Here is a 14,421-nt window from a genome sequence, read left to right as displayed (position 1 = left end):
CCCCCCTCTTGGAATTCTTTAATTTATCACTGCTTAAACTTGGGAAGATGATGTATTTTGAGTCAGTCAGGAAAGAATCTTTTGACACATTTACATAGAAAAACTTTAATACATTCTTAAATACTTGCTAATATTTCTGTAATTGTAAGACATTTTTTTGCCAGTTTCACATATATGGAGCTTGGAATGTAAGAAATTTTAAAGCACATCATTAATTTGTTTTAATTGTTTTAGCATTTTAACTATTTAGCTCTACTGATTATATATATAATAGTAATGATTATATGATACTTACAATATTTGCTATTTATTGAGTGTATTTTCTGGGTGGTATAGTCACTTTTTGTCAGTGTCATTCAACCTTATTAGACCCAAAGCCTTCTTTTTATAACAATTTTAAAAAATAACTTCAGTGAAACATCCTGAAATGAAATTCACAGCTAATATAACCTGCTTGAACCTACTTTAACAAATCAATATAGTGTCCTAACTGTGATAGAGAGGAGGAATAAAAGTGATTTAAATAGGATAATACGTACATTGGTGGATAGGTATTCAGGCACACCTCCATCAGAAGGTAGTCTGGTGCCTACGTCAGTGTAGACTTGGCAGTGAGTGCAGCCTCTACAAACACAGGCTGAGGCAGCTGAGCTATATTGATGACCCAGCATGCAATTGGTGACATGATTTTCTGAAACCATGACCAATTTCTGATCAAGTTCTGAAACAAATTTAAGGTCCTAGTAGTTGCATTCCTGGACAATTTGCTGATTTGAAAACTGTGCAAAATACATATTTTTATAATATGAAATGAGCACAGGACAATATTGTTGGGGACTGTCCTGTGATTTGCATCCCGAGCCCTGCCTGCCAAATGCTAGAGGTGCCCCCCCATCTTTGTGACAACCATGACCTCAGAGATTTTCATAATATAGTTTCCCCATTGAGATTGCAGCTGTACATACATCATAGTTAAATTTAAAATTGAATCTTCCCAGGGGTGGCCGGTTAGCTCAGTTGGTTAGAGCAAGGTGCTAATAGCACCAAGGTTGCCGGCTCGATCCCCACATGGGCCACTGTGAGCTGCGCCCTCCTTAAAAAAAAAAAAAAAATCCAACCCTCCCAGCCATCTTTGAGCTGTTATTCCCATTTGATAAATTAGGAAACTGAGGCACAAAGAAATTAAATTTACTTATTTAGGACCACACAGGCAGTTTACTAGTAGAGAGCTGGGGGTCAGCCCTAGGAGGTCAGAGCCCATGGGATATTTACCAGGCCCGACTGGAGATCCCCTTCAGGTCGTTAGCAGCCAAAAACTTAATTAGATGCACTTTTCTCCAACAATATGTAAAATGCAGGTGGTATTAATTATTTTAGTTTGAAATGAATAATAGTCCTTAATAGTTAAGTGAATAACGTTATTCACTAAGTTTATAATGTTCTTAAATGAGTTTATTTAAAATTAAAATATTAAGTATAAAATATGACTAGGAAGAACAAAATCTTCTCCACTGATTTATATCCTGAGTAAGCTCTATTCATCTGTATCCTAAATAAGACAGTGCTAACGAGGATGTGACTAATATCGTGTCTCACATCATAGGAAGCCACTTTTGTTATGTAAATTGTTATTCTGTCATTACTGTAATTTAGTTTATGTGACTGGTAACTTTATTAGGTTAAAAATAATCCCTAATGTGTTGCTTAAATTTAGTAAAACTTAGTAAGAAAACTGTTGCCTGATTATTTCTTTTTCGTTTGGATTAATATGAGATACTTTATATTATAGGTAAGTTGAGAAGATAAGGAGCCTTTGATCTAGCCTACCTTGTCCTGAAGTTAGTTGATTTAGAATTAATACTTCCTATCAGTACTGTCGTATTTAATTTTGAAGGTTTCCTTTTCCAATCCTGAGGGTTCTCCCCCCCCACCTTAAAACTGTTACACAGGTTTCAACTTAATTGTTATATTATGGTTACATAATTGGCTTTCAGCATTAATGGAAGGACCTCTGGATTGTGTAGTCCACAATGCCAAGAAAAAAGTTCAGCTAGAAATACAGTTTTATACACTCATTTTGACTAGGTACCCGAGTGCCTACTCTTTCCTTGGCGTTGTTTCCTAGGTGCTGGAGATATGGCTGGTGGGGACAGGGATGGGACACAGACAAGTTAACAAAGTAAACAAATGAGATACTTTATGATTGTGGTAAATGTTCTGAAGGAAATAAACAGGATGATAAGAAAGAGAGTAACTGTTAGGATGGTTTGGGAAACTCTTTGAGAAGGTGACACGTAAGCTGAAATTGCAGGATGGGAAGAAGCCAGCCAATGTTAAGAGCTGAGGAGAGAGGTTTCCAGGTAGAGGGCACATCAAGTAAAAACTTTTGAGGTGGAAGACGGTTTTGGCAGGTTTAGGGGACAGAAAGAGGCTGGTGTGGATCCAGAGATGGACGAGCGGGATGAGAGGGACGATGAGAAGGGTGTCCAGAGTGGGACTCGCTGTCAGGAGGTGTGTATAAGCCAGGGTGCACAGGGCCCTTTAAGGAATGGTGGGTGGAAAGATGTTGAAAGGTTTGAAACAGAAGCTAGTTTTCATGGTGGCTGCTTGTTGACATTGTATATTATTGCATACAGCCTATTCCTGAAAGCACACCAGCCTTGAGAATGAAGTTAGCCTCTGAGGTTAGCCAGACCTTCAAATTCACCCAGACCACAGGTTACATAAGAAAGGGGCACCCAAGACTGTCCTGGTGTTTGTGTGTTAAGTATCGTTTTATAACCATTTAATTCAGCTTGTAAATTTTACGTTAGAAGTACATTTTTAAAAAGGTTATTTCCCACTGGAGGAGTTTTTCTGTGAAATATTAGGTTAAACATTATTTTTAACTAAAATATTGTATGATTTAATAGGCCAGGTGGTTACAACTCTTCAATTTGGTGGAAAAGCAGTGCCAGGAACAGATAGTTGCCCAGCAAGAACAGTTTCACAACCAAATTCAAGTAAGTTTTTACTTATATCGATTCCTTTTTTGCATTGTAAGATTTGCCGAGGAACCAATCAATATTTTATATCAATTTTGTTTATAAACAGAAAGCATACGTATTATCTCTTTGTTTTCTTTGCTTTTTAGTTTGTTTTTTGTTTTTTTCTTTTATCTCTAGAGTAATATTTCATCATATTTTAAACACAGTATTTTCATAACATTATAAAACTGTGATGTTGAATATGCTTTCTTACTCAATTTTATAACTTTTTATTTTCAGTGTATACAGGAGGAGATAAAAAATTTAGTCAAGTTACAGACCAGTAATGCTTCCTGGACTTCCTATGATAGAAGTTCTTTAAGCAAACAGATATCTTTAGAAAGGCAAATGGGTTTTTTTTCTGAAAACAGTGAAAGAAATGAATCTGTTATCAGTTACCCTAAGTCTGATGAACCTGAAATGCAGCAAGAAACAGCCACATCACAACCAGACTGCAATGTGGATAGCAGCTCCATGAGCAGTGGGTATGGCACCTTTTGCGTCTCAGAGTTAAATGCCTACAAATCAAAGGACCCTCAAGAATTCATGGAGCACACAGAGGTTTCGCAAGGACAGTATGGGGCCCCGGTGGTGCAGACGGGGTCACTTGTAGATGGCGTAAAAAGCAAGAGTTTCTACATGCATCCTCCCGAAGAGTTTTGTGCCTCTTTAAAGGACGATATTTCCATTTTTCATGGTGAATTTGAGCACGATTTTTTTGGTGAAAATAAGATTTCAGAAGTATACAGTGGGAAAGCAAATAGGTAAGTAGAATTTCTCCATCATTTGAAGGGCATTTTACTTGTTTATTACACTTCGACTCTAGTAAATAAAGCTCCTTTTAGTTGGACTATCATAGAATGATATGCACTGAACATCTATTAGTTTTACCGGTCTTTTATTTCCTGCCTGTGGAAACTGAAAGAAACAAAGCACGTTATGGCATCTGACTTTCTAGCAGTGTTGTAAGGCTACTAAACTCTTAAGCTGGAAGGCCTTGCCAGAAAAATACCTTCTGTGTTTTCTAGTCACTATCATTACTTGCTAAAGATTAGAGTATAGGACTATATCAGCAGTGGAATTTTGTGACACATGTTCATATAATTTGAAACCAAAAATTATATACAAGTATACTCAATTTAATAGTTTGTATGTAAGAAGAGATTTTGTCACTTTAATGACATTTTGATCCAGGGACCTTTTGGTAAAGGAAACTGGGGCTGAATATAAAGCAAATTTTCCTTTAAAATTATGTAGTTTACCCTAAATTATCAGTTTTATATCTCTGAAATGTGTCATCAAAAATTATAATTAGGGCCGGCCCGGTGGCTCAGGTGGTTGGAGCTCCATGCTCCTAACTCCAAAGGCTGCCGGTTCGATTCCCACATGGGCCAGTGGGCTCTCAACCACAAGGTTGCCAGTTCAACTCCTTGACTCCCACAAGGGATGGTGGGCAGCGCCCCCTGCAACTAGCAATGCCAACTGGACCTGGAGCTGAGCCGTGCCCTCCACAACTAAGATTGAAAGGACAACAACTTGACTTGGAAAAAAGTCCTGGAAGTACACACTGTTCCCCAATAAAATCTTTAAAAAAAAAAAAAAAAAATTATAATGAAACAATTTTGCCCTAAATTATGTAACTATAGCAACACAAATCTTGTGTGCCCGCAGGTATAATTATTGGTCCCTGTATAAGTATGATCTCACTGTGGAGATGCATGTAGTACTAGAAGGGATCCCTGTGGGGTGTGTTGTCCACAGCTGCAGACGTATGTACGGTTCATCACTGGTAGTCTTTCTTCACTTGGCCTTTGGTACTGAGAAATCGCAAAAAGAAATTTAGGTGAATCAATAAAAATCCATCCAGTCTGCTATTGGAAAACAACTCAAAGCACTTTCCACTAAGTGCCTACTAGTGTTTAGTTTTACGAGTATGTGTGAAGGGCAGCATCTAAAGAGAGTAATTTTGGTTTTCTCTTTTTAAGTAGCAAAGCTATAACATCATGGGCGCAAAAGCTGAAGCAGAACCAACCAAAGAGAGTGCATGCAGAAGAAGGATGTTCAAAATCTATGCAAGGACATGAGCAAACCAAGAAATCGCCAGTGGAGAAAGTAGGTGAAAGTCACTTTACTCCGCATGTGTCAGCTACAAATAATGAGGTTGGGTTTACAACATGGTCACCAACATAAGTGGCCTTTTCTTTTATATTGTTAGTTTGTCCCATTGACATAGCTTCCTTTTGGTGTCACAAAGGATTGGAAACAATGATTTGCTCTAAGTACTGGTTTTCAGTAGGCTGGAAATCAGAACTAATGACGGATAAAATGCTATAAAGAAACGAACCATTTTGTAAAGACTCTAATTCTTTTTGTACTGCAAATGCTCACATTTAATCAGAAAGTCATTCATTTACTTGTTTATGTAAAACTCTCAAATAATTTGTATTACTATTAAGTTGTAACAAGTAGTAGAATGTGTGTGAATGCTTTAAAATGCCTTTATATAAAAATGGTGACGTTTGGGTCAACTCTGAATTTATAATCTTAATTGTAAGAGATTAAATGTTTAAATTCTCTGTGGCTCTTTTGCTAATATAGCGGCTGCTTTCATTAAAGGGTTATAGATGTTGAGTAAGTTTTAAACATCTTGAAAGCTCTTTTCACCTAAATTATAGAATAACATTGTTTAGCATAATACATTGAAATTGGAAAGTCAGGTTTCTTTATGAACTTCCTACTTTTAGAAATTGGCCATGTCTTGAGTATCTTACACATAGTCTTTTCATCATCCTATGAAAAAGACTGAAGACTAAAATTCAGAAATTTTAATTAAAATTCCTCAACCTTCATAAGGCACTATTTATTCCTCTTTTCTTGCAGTAAATTGTTTTTCTTCCACCTGTGACACTTAGGCTCCCTAACGTTAATATCATCATTCTCAGAACTCCCCCAGCTTTGTGTTGAGGAGGGAAGTAGAGGTGAGGAAAGCTCGTGAACGCCGAGGTGCTGTGTGAGTAGGTCTGTTCTTGTGCCCCTGTGAGCCGTCAAGGGTGGTATATCCTTGTTTGCTGTGATAGGATAGACGTGCTTGGGGACTGTGGTGGAAGATGCTTTCTTCGTCGGAGTAGGTCGGCAGAAAGGGAGAGGGTTTCATACATACTAGTTTCTCTTCTGCTGTTTTTTCCTTAACTGAAACTCAGTCTTATGGAGACTTTGCCACTTCTGATAAACTTTGGGTTTGCAGTCGTAATTCAGTGGATTCACTGGTTGAATCTTGTCGTCTTTTGTGACTGTAGCTCAGTATTTGTTCGATGTAGCCCACTGCTTCCCAAACTTAGCTACACATTGCAATACCTGAGGAGCTTAGAAAACCTGCTTACGCGCCGGTCAGTCTGCCCTCACTGGTGCCCCTGTGACCTGTGTATGGAGAGGTTGAAAAGCTCCTCAGGTGATCCTCGGGGGGTTGTAAAGCTTGGGAACCCCTGGTCCAGCCTAATTTTCCTCCTCCATTAAGTGGCGGAGAATCAGACCAGCAGCCGGAAGAGCTGGCACACAGCTAAGAAATGCTCAGGGTGGGTCTGCCTGGTGGTGTTCGGCCTCCAGTTATCTCAGTAGGTAGAAAGCAGAAGCTGCGTTGGCGGGCTGACTCCTGTTGAGTTTTTCCTTTTCTTTGATTATCTCCTAGACAAGTTTTAGTTTTCCTTTTCTTTTTTTTTTTTTTAAGGTGAGTGATATTTTTCCCATGAAATCATTAGGGGAAATTAAGTGGCTTTTGATGTTTCTGAGTTTGAAGTGATTTTCAGGTAATGGTGGTTGGTAAATTAAAGACACTACACCTGCATAATTCTGAATCAAATTCTGTGGATTCACAGAAGTTGGAACTTTCCTCTTTCTTTCATTCTTTCTCTTCTCCCATTGTTTTATTCCAGGTTCAGTCTGAATCAAGGGATCTTTATGATCAGAATTCTCTTGGGACCAATTTTTTTTTAACGTGGTAATTTCTTTCGGGTACTAGCTCTTTTGAGGCACATCTTGAAATTGGGTATTGGTTAACATAAGGATTGTCCAAAGCTCAAGTCTGTCTTTGCTTCCTTCGTCCTTTGTCCCGTTGGCATTTCCTGGGCTGCAGGACTCCACGGTACTTTTCCAGACGGGCCGAGAGACTTACACACTGAAGGTCCTTATGCTGGGCTTCGCCAGCTTCTTGGGAAGGGCTTCCCATTCCATCACACTTCCATTCTCATGAAAAGCTGTGCCTGTTTCCTTCACTTGATGCCTTGTTTGCTCAGAGGAGCGCAGCAGGCTGCCGTGTAGGCTCCGCAAGCCCCTCTCCAGCCCACTGGTGTGTGTGTCCGCTGAGTGCATCACAGTTTGCACCTCAGAATTGGGGAGAGGACAGTCTTTCTCTTGGGGTTTTTCACTTAGACTTCGCCAGCCACCTTTTCCTGGTCTTTTCAGTACTGAGACTTGACAGAAATGTGAACAGGTAGGCATTTTAGAAGAGACAGAAGATGACTGGGAATTTCTCACTTGATGAGGAAGAGGCTAAGGGACGCCTTGGAAGGCTGAGCTGATGGCCGCGCGTTGGGAGGTAAAGCATGATTGTGTCAGTGGGCTTTTCTTTGTGCAGTGGGTCCAGGCATGGTGGTAGGCAAATAATACAACCAAAACGCTTTCACAGAAATGAAAAGTTTGCTGATGGTGGAACTCAGAAAAATTCCTGTGTAAATAGTCGTTTCACATATTTTTGTTTGGAAACACAGATTTCTGTGACAATGCCAGAGACATTATAAGGAGAGCTTAGCTCAGAATTTTTATTAGAATTGATAAGTATACATTTAGATCCTTTTCTGGGTCTAGTAACCAATTGTTTGTATGTAAGACATAGTCTACTGTTTAAAGTTCATATTATTGTTTGTGGTTTTCTGAGTTGATTTGATTTATTATAATTTTAATAGTAAAAATGCATTGTTATGGCTCTTACAGTAATTTTTATATAAATGGCTTTAATCCTAGACACTTCAAATTTCTTTTGGAAGTAGATGGCCAGTATACATACATTTTCCTTCTGAACTCATTAAATAACACCTGCTCCCAGTTTTCTCCTTCCAGCTCCGCAGAAAACCCAAATAAAGTTTTGTAAATTATATAGGAAAAGAAACTCCTTTGATGTTAATTCCTGTTGTTTTGCATCCTTGTAACCATGCAGACAGCCAGGCTTCTTCCTTCATGAACCTTCTGAAGGCTTCTCTGTGCCAGAGTTTGGCACCTGGCTGTCATTCCTTGGGTTAGCAATTTGTGCCAAGGATTTTCAGCTGTCAACTCATAGTTTTCTTTCTTGAATTGTAGTCTGATTTCACCACTGCTATGCACTCCCGTGCATTTTACCTCAGTAAACCAGATGAAAGTCCAAATTCTTGGATGTCTGATTCAGGAACAGGTATGGCACTTACATTTTTAAAGAGTTTTTTTTTTTTTATAACAACGTATGCATTTCTCATAGCATAATTATGTAGAGTATATTAGAATGACTTCTGTGAGTGTGTGTGTTGTGCTTGTGGTAGCAGTAGATTCCTTACTTGCCTTAATTTGTGTCCCAAGTACTCCAAAGATAGAAAGGAGTACGTTTGCAGTTATTTCAGACAGCTGCCAAAATCATCTCAGTGTTTTTCAGGTGCTACAAAATTTACTAAGAAGTGTAAACCCTCTGTGAGCTGTTCTTAACTCTCCCTGCTGGGCTTATTTTAGTTTTAATGGTTTTACATGCTGACTCCTTTTTTTCCACACTCCTACATGCAGTTCGTCAGGGTGAGTTAGCTCTGCCTTACGAAAACTGCCAGACTCCAACTATCTTCATGCTGTCACCCCTAACAGAGCCCCCATCATGTCACCTGGGCTCCTGCAGCTTCCTAACCAGCCTCCTGTGTCACCCTTCCATCGGTGTTCAACACAGCAGCTAATGTGCTCCTTTTAAAGATAAGTCATGTGACTTGAAAGGAGTCACGTGACCCCTCGGCTCAAAACTCTGGTTCCACTTTCCTTAGAATAACTGAGTCCTTACAGATCCCCGGCAAGGTCTGGCCCTGTTGGCTGCTCTTTCTGCTACTCTCCCTTTCTCTGCTTCAGCAGGGAGGCTCCTTGCTCACATACGCCAGCCCAGCCGAGTGCTCCTTTTAGGGCTTTGGCATTGGCTGCTTCCTGTACTCAGAATGTTCTTCCCCCTCATATGTGGCCAGAGTGGCCCACTCCTGTTACCCTCCCCACGACCCAACACACCTACCCTGTTCACAGTACCTGCCGTCCTTTCCACCCACACTTCATATTCCCTTTCATTGATTTTTAAATTTTACCCTCAGAGTGCTCACCACCGTCTAGCATACGGTTATATTGTGTGATTTACTTATTGTTCATGTCTCACTCCCCCCCCCCCGCACAGGAAATGCTCAATAAATATTTGAATTATTGAATTCTTTACATTGCTTCCATGTAAGTCTGTACTATTCATAAAGAAATTGTTGTCTTTAAAATTTTTTTTAAACTGTCCTAGTTTATCTTGATTTGCAGTAGAACATTTCTTTTTAAATATTTGGATCACAAGGTTAGGACTATTACATGTGAATCTTTTCCCATTTAAATTCAACGTCCTGTAACCAGATAGCCAAAAACTAGTTACTTCCCATATTTAATTTTCTTTAAGTAGAAATAAGTTATTCTAGAACGCATTTCTGTTCTCTGTCCTCACTCCTTTCTCTGCTGTCTCTGCGCTCAGGACTGACTTACTGGAAGCTGGAGGAGAATGACCTGTATCACTCTCTGCCCGAGGCACCGTCCTCCTCCATGGATGCGGCACCCAGCCAGGTCATTTAAAAACACATTCTGTGTGTGTTTGCATTGTAAAATTGTTGTTAAGTACTGTTTCATTTCAATTTCTATATACAGAAAAAAGCACAGGCTTTAAATCATAGTCATCTGCTTTCCGATTCTGTCTCTGTCATTCATTGCCTATGTGATCTTAGGAAAGTTACTTAAAAGTGGAATTTAAAATGCCCAGTTAGGGTTTTGTGAAATTAAATGAGATAGTTCTGTGCCTACCATTTTAAACACAGTAGGTCCTCAGATAAACTTCTGCTCTGAGACCTGGTTTTGATCTTCCATCCTATTATACTCTCCCATTAAACTAATTCATTTGTACCATAATTCTGAGCAATTTAATCAGCTGTATTAATTTTCTTTGAGCAAGAAATGTAAATATTTTGTTTACTTCAGAGCAAAGAAATGAAACTATCCAGTATGTGTACATTGATGTACATATCTCACTTCTGTATTTTGATCAGGTGATGAGAGAGTAGGTTGGGAAAAAGAGATGCAATTAAAGTAACCAGGATAGCTGTGAACGTGAGTCACAGGCGTCGCCAGACAGGCAGTGGGGGACCGCATACTTGTAAACGTCAGCATCCCAGAGAGGAGCAGAAACCAGCCCCTTCACCCTTCAGGAAAGGAGAAAAACAGAGAAAGATAAACCCGAAGAGAAAGGAAGGATGGGGGACGAGAGATTGTGAGGGTGCTGGGAGGCTCAGTGGGCTTTGTGCTCGCAGGGCTCCCTGGGGTGTTGCGTGGTCTGCAACATCAGTACGTTAATATTCTGTTGACTCTAATATGCCACCAAGTTTAAGACTTCCTGTTTCAGTCTTCCAAGAAAAAAAAAATTAACCAATTAGACTCATACAATGCTTTCTTATCACTTGGAATTGTAATTTTTCTTATAGAAAGAGCTTGTAATTAAACATAGATTTTTGTCATATAACTCTTACACATAGTTAAAGAGGAAAATAGAAGTGAAATAAATTGGTTAAAACTTCTTGACCTCCAGAGGTTTACATTCCTCTTTTTTCATTCAGTGTCGGTTTCTGTGTTTTTCCACATACCATTTTCCTCAGGCTGCCTGGAGCCTGGTGACTTGGCATTTCTTTAAGGACGACAGGCCTTGGTGCTGAGTTTCATGTGGCTTAGTACCGTGTTTCCCCGGAAATAAGACCTAGCCGGACAATGAGCTCTAATGCGTCTTTTGGAGCAAAAATTAATATAAGACCCATTCTTGTATTACGTTAGATAAGAGCCAGTCTTATATTATAGTAAAACAAGACCGGGTCTTACATTAATTTTTGCTCCAGAAGACGCGTACAGCTCATTGTCTGCCTAGGTCTTATTTCCGGGGAAACATGGTAGTCATGTAGGACTAGCCTACTTTTGACTCCCAGATGGGGAATGTTGCTAAACATTCTGATTCACCGTCCCTTAAATATTGGTTCTCAAGGGTTCCAATGTAGTCCCTAGGATTTTCTTCCAAGCTGCTGACACCTGTTCGGCCATATTTGATGGCTTCAATATTTGCCTACGAGCAGGCAATGACAATTATGTCACAACTGCTACTTGATTGAAAGTAATTATAAGATGTCATTCATTACAAGGGGCATCATTTCAGAGATACTAAATATGGAAAGAAAAGAAATCGTGAAAATGGTGAAAAATGGGACCTTATACTACCAGGAGCTCCAAATAGAATAACTCTTCACCCAGGCAGCAGGCAGGGACTCCTCAGGCAGAGCCATAACCACGCACCGCTGCTCGTCGCAGGCTGCAGGGCTTGAAAGGAGCCGCTAGGTTGTCAATAGATGCAAAGTCAAGTTTTAAAGCAGGATTACGGAAATTGTGGTAAATGTTACGGGTTTACATTTAACAAATTAATGCCTTTAATACACAAAAATATAATGAATTGTCTTCTTCACAAACTAGTTACAGGGCTTATTAAAAAATATTAATTTGTGGTGCTCTGCAGCCTACCAGGGCCTGGAAATGCGACATAAGTTTACTGCTGTATGGTGAATGTGTTCTTTTAATGCTTTCAGCATATCCCTCGTTGAATCTATAATCTCGTTGGAGAGAATGTCCACAGTTTAAATTTGAAAAGGTTAAATGGCACCTGTCTCACACCCCATATTAGGTTCCCCCTTGAAATAACTTAAGCCCAAGATTTTAATTTTTGGAGCTTAGGTCTCTCTTTGCAACATTTCCAGCGTAGTGAAACCTTGATTTCAAACTGTGGAAATTAGGGTCATATCTTTTTATTTTACTAATTTGAAAGGGGCTTATTTTCATTTGGTAACTTCTTTCTTAACATTTTTTCTTGTCTGCCAATTCTTAAACGTGAATATAACTACACAGATAAGATACTCTTGGCAGCTGTCCCCTTGAGTCACAGGAAATCAGTCTCGTGAGGAATGTTCTTGTCCTGCTTCATTTGTTCATCACGAAGTCTTTTCTTACCTCAAAACTTGGCTCTTACTTTGAGTGGGGGGCTACCAAGGCTTATTCTTTGGAAGTATTCTTAGGCTGCTAACTAACTTAGTTTCAAATTATCCCCTTAATATTGATTGGGGATATGAAAACATTTTCATTCTGAGGGAGACTCATAATAATAGGTTTTGGTAGTCTAAAGTTTTTTCATCGTTGACATTATTATTTAAATAATTTTGTTTTGTATCTTTAAGTCTAATACTAGTAATGAGATGAAGCTACCATCACTGAAGGATATTTATCATAAAAAACAAAGGGAAAACAAGCAGTTACCTGAGAGGAATCTCACTTCTGCTTCCAACCCAAATCACCCACCTGAGGTAAAGTTGTCAGCACTCTGCTGAGTGACAATGAGAGCTGCTTCATGACTGTGACTTATCTTACGCTCTATTCCCTTAGGAGACCTAAAGCCTACTCGCTTAAAAACCAGCACTGACTGCTGAGGGAGAAACCTCACTGTTGTCTGTCTTATTTCCAGGTACTGACTCTCGATCCAACGTTACACATGAAGCCAAATCAGCAAACACCAGGGATTCAGCCACAGGGCTTTCTGAGTGCCCTTGATGACAGAATAGCCTTTTCACCAGACTCTGTGCTAGAACCTAGTATGTCCAGTCACTCTGACATAGACTCATTTTCTCAAGCAAGTAACATCGCTTCTCAGTTATCTGGATTCCCCAAATGTCCTTCAAATACAAAAACGTCCCCAGTGAACTCCTGGAAAATTCATGCATTCCAAAATGACAGTAGGACCAGTTCCACGTTTCCCTCAGCATATACTGTTACTAGTAATGACACCTCGGTCAACACTATAGATGAAGAAAGCACTGTCATGGTAACTCCAGCCTCGGTCAGTCAGTCCCAGCTTCCAGGTACAGCCAACAGTGCCCCAGAATGCATTTCATTGACTTCCCTGGAAGATCCTGTGATATTGTCTAAGTATGTATTTCAGTGAATGGCTCATAATGTTAATAGATTTTCTGTGGTGTCTGCTTAGATGATGAAAATGGTTTTTATTGAACTGTAGTAATATGTAAAATCTTAAGTTAAAAAAAAGATACAGCCTTTTTAAAATAGACCATCTAAATATTAAATATTCCAAGTCTTTTTTTTACTTCACTTTATTAATAGTCAGCTTGTGTATTGATCTATTTATATTTTCTGTGAGGAAAAAGGCTGTAGTTTTGCTTATGAGAATAATTGTGTTCTTGGTTTCTTGTATGAAATAGAAAGTGAAGAAATGCTTTCCTAATAATTTTTTTTACTCTCCCCAACAGGATCAGGCAGAACCTGAAGGAGAAGCATGCTCGACACATAGCAGATCTCCGAGCTTATTACGAATCAGAAATAAATAGTGTGAAACAGAAATTGGAGGCAAAAGAAATTTCTGCAATTGAAGATTGGAAGAAAACCAATCAAATTCTTGTAGACAGGTAAAATTTATAATTCAACTATAGTTTTCTTTATATATATATATAATTTAACTGTTAGTGTTTCTCCACCTCGGATATATTGTTTTCCCCAAAGTACCATATTTTGTAATGATAAAACACTTTGAAAGTGTGTGCTTCAGATTTGAAAATTTTAACACAGAAACATGTTTGCCTAAGTAATTATTTTTACAGATTTGAACCTGCATTTTATAAGACTGATAACCCACAGGAGGACAGTTGTTTCATATGGGCAAAATTCTGAAAAAGTTGAGCATACTTTGTATATGTAAAGGAATGTCACTCATGGGAGCATTAGTACAACATGTGGATCCCCTAATAAGTATGTGACTAGTGTCCTGGGGCAGGTCTCAACCTTGTTTTATACCCAGACACTCATGAACCTGTGGAAGCAATTACCCTGTTTAAAAAACAAACAAACTTAGAAACATAGGGGAGAGTGGCCCTGTGTCAGGGATAGCTTTACACTTATTTTAGACAGAGAGAATCATTCATTATACAAAATTTGACGCTTTATCTAGTACTAATAACAGCGTGCTTGCAACATCCTTTACAATTAAATGGGACTTAGATTGAAAACTGCTCAGGTC

The 14,421-nt window shown here is 39.0% G+C and overlaps 1 protein-coding gene across 8 annotated transcripts in view; it reads left to right on the top strand.

Annotated features, from left to right (window-relative positions):
* MPHOSPH9 (M-phase phosphoprotein 9) overlaps positions 1-14,421 on the top strand; it is a 48,488-nt gene that overhangs the window by 6,723 nt on the left and 27,344 nt on the right. For 6 of the 8 annotated variants that reach the window (XM_074321090.1, XM_019734005.2, XM_019734002.2 and 3 more), the window contains exons 4-11: positions 2,913-3,002; positions 3,267-3,790; positions 5,012-5,138; positions 8,376-8,466; positions 9,796-9,884; positions 12,575-12,700; positions 12,859-13,319; positions 13,658-13,813. In XM_074321090.1, the coding sequence (XP_074177191.1) occupies positions 2,913-3,002; positions 3,267-3,790; positions 5,012-5,138; positions 8,376-8,466; positions 9,796-9,884; positions 12,575-12,700; positions 12,859-13,319; positions 13,658-13,813 (1,664 nt within the window). The remainder of the gene's footprint in view (positions 1-2,912; positions 3,003-3,266; positions 3,791-5,011; positions 5,139-8,375; positions 8,467-9,795; positions 9,885-12,574; positions 12,701-12,858; positions 13,320-13,657; positions 13,814-14,421) is intronic. The other 2 variants (XM_019734003.2, XM_074321089.1) reach the window with 2 other exon arrangements.

This window comes from Rhinolophus sinicus, linkage group LG16 (assembly GCF_036562045.2).
Source record: "Rhinolophus sinicus isolate RSC01 linkage group LG16, ASM3656204v1, whole genome shotgun sequence".
NCBI lineage: Eukaryota > Metazoa > Chordata > Mammalia > Chiroptera > Rhinolophidae > Rhinolophus > Rhinolophus sinicus.
The sequence above is the reverse complement of the archived record's forward strand: the minus strand, read 5'-3'. Positions and strand labels throughout refer to the sequence as shown.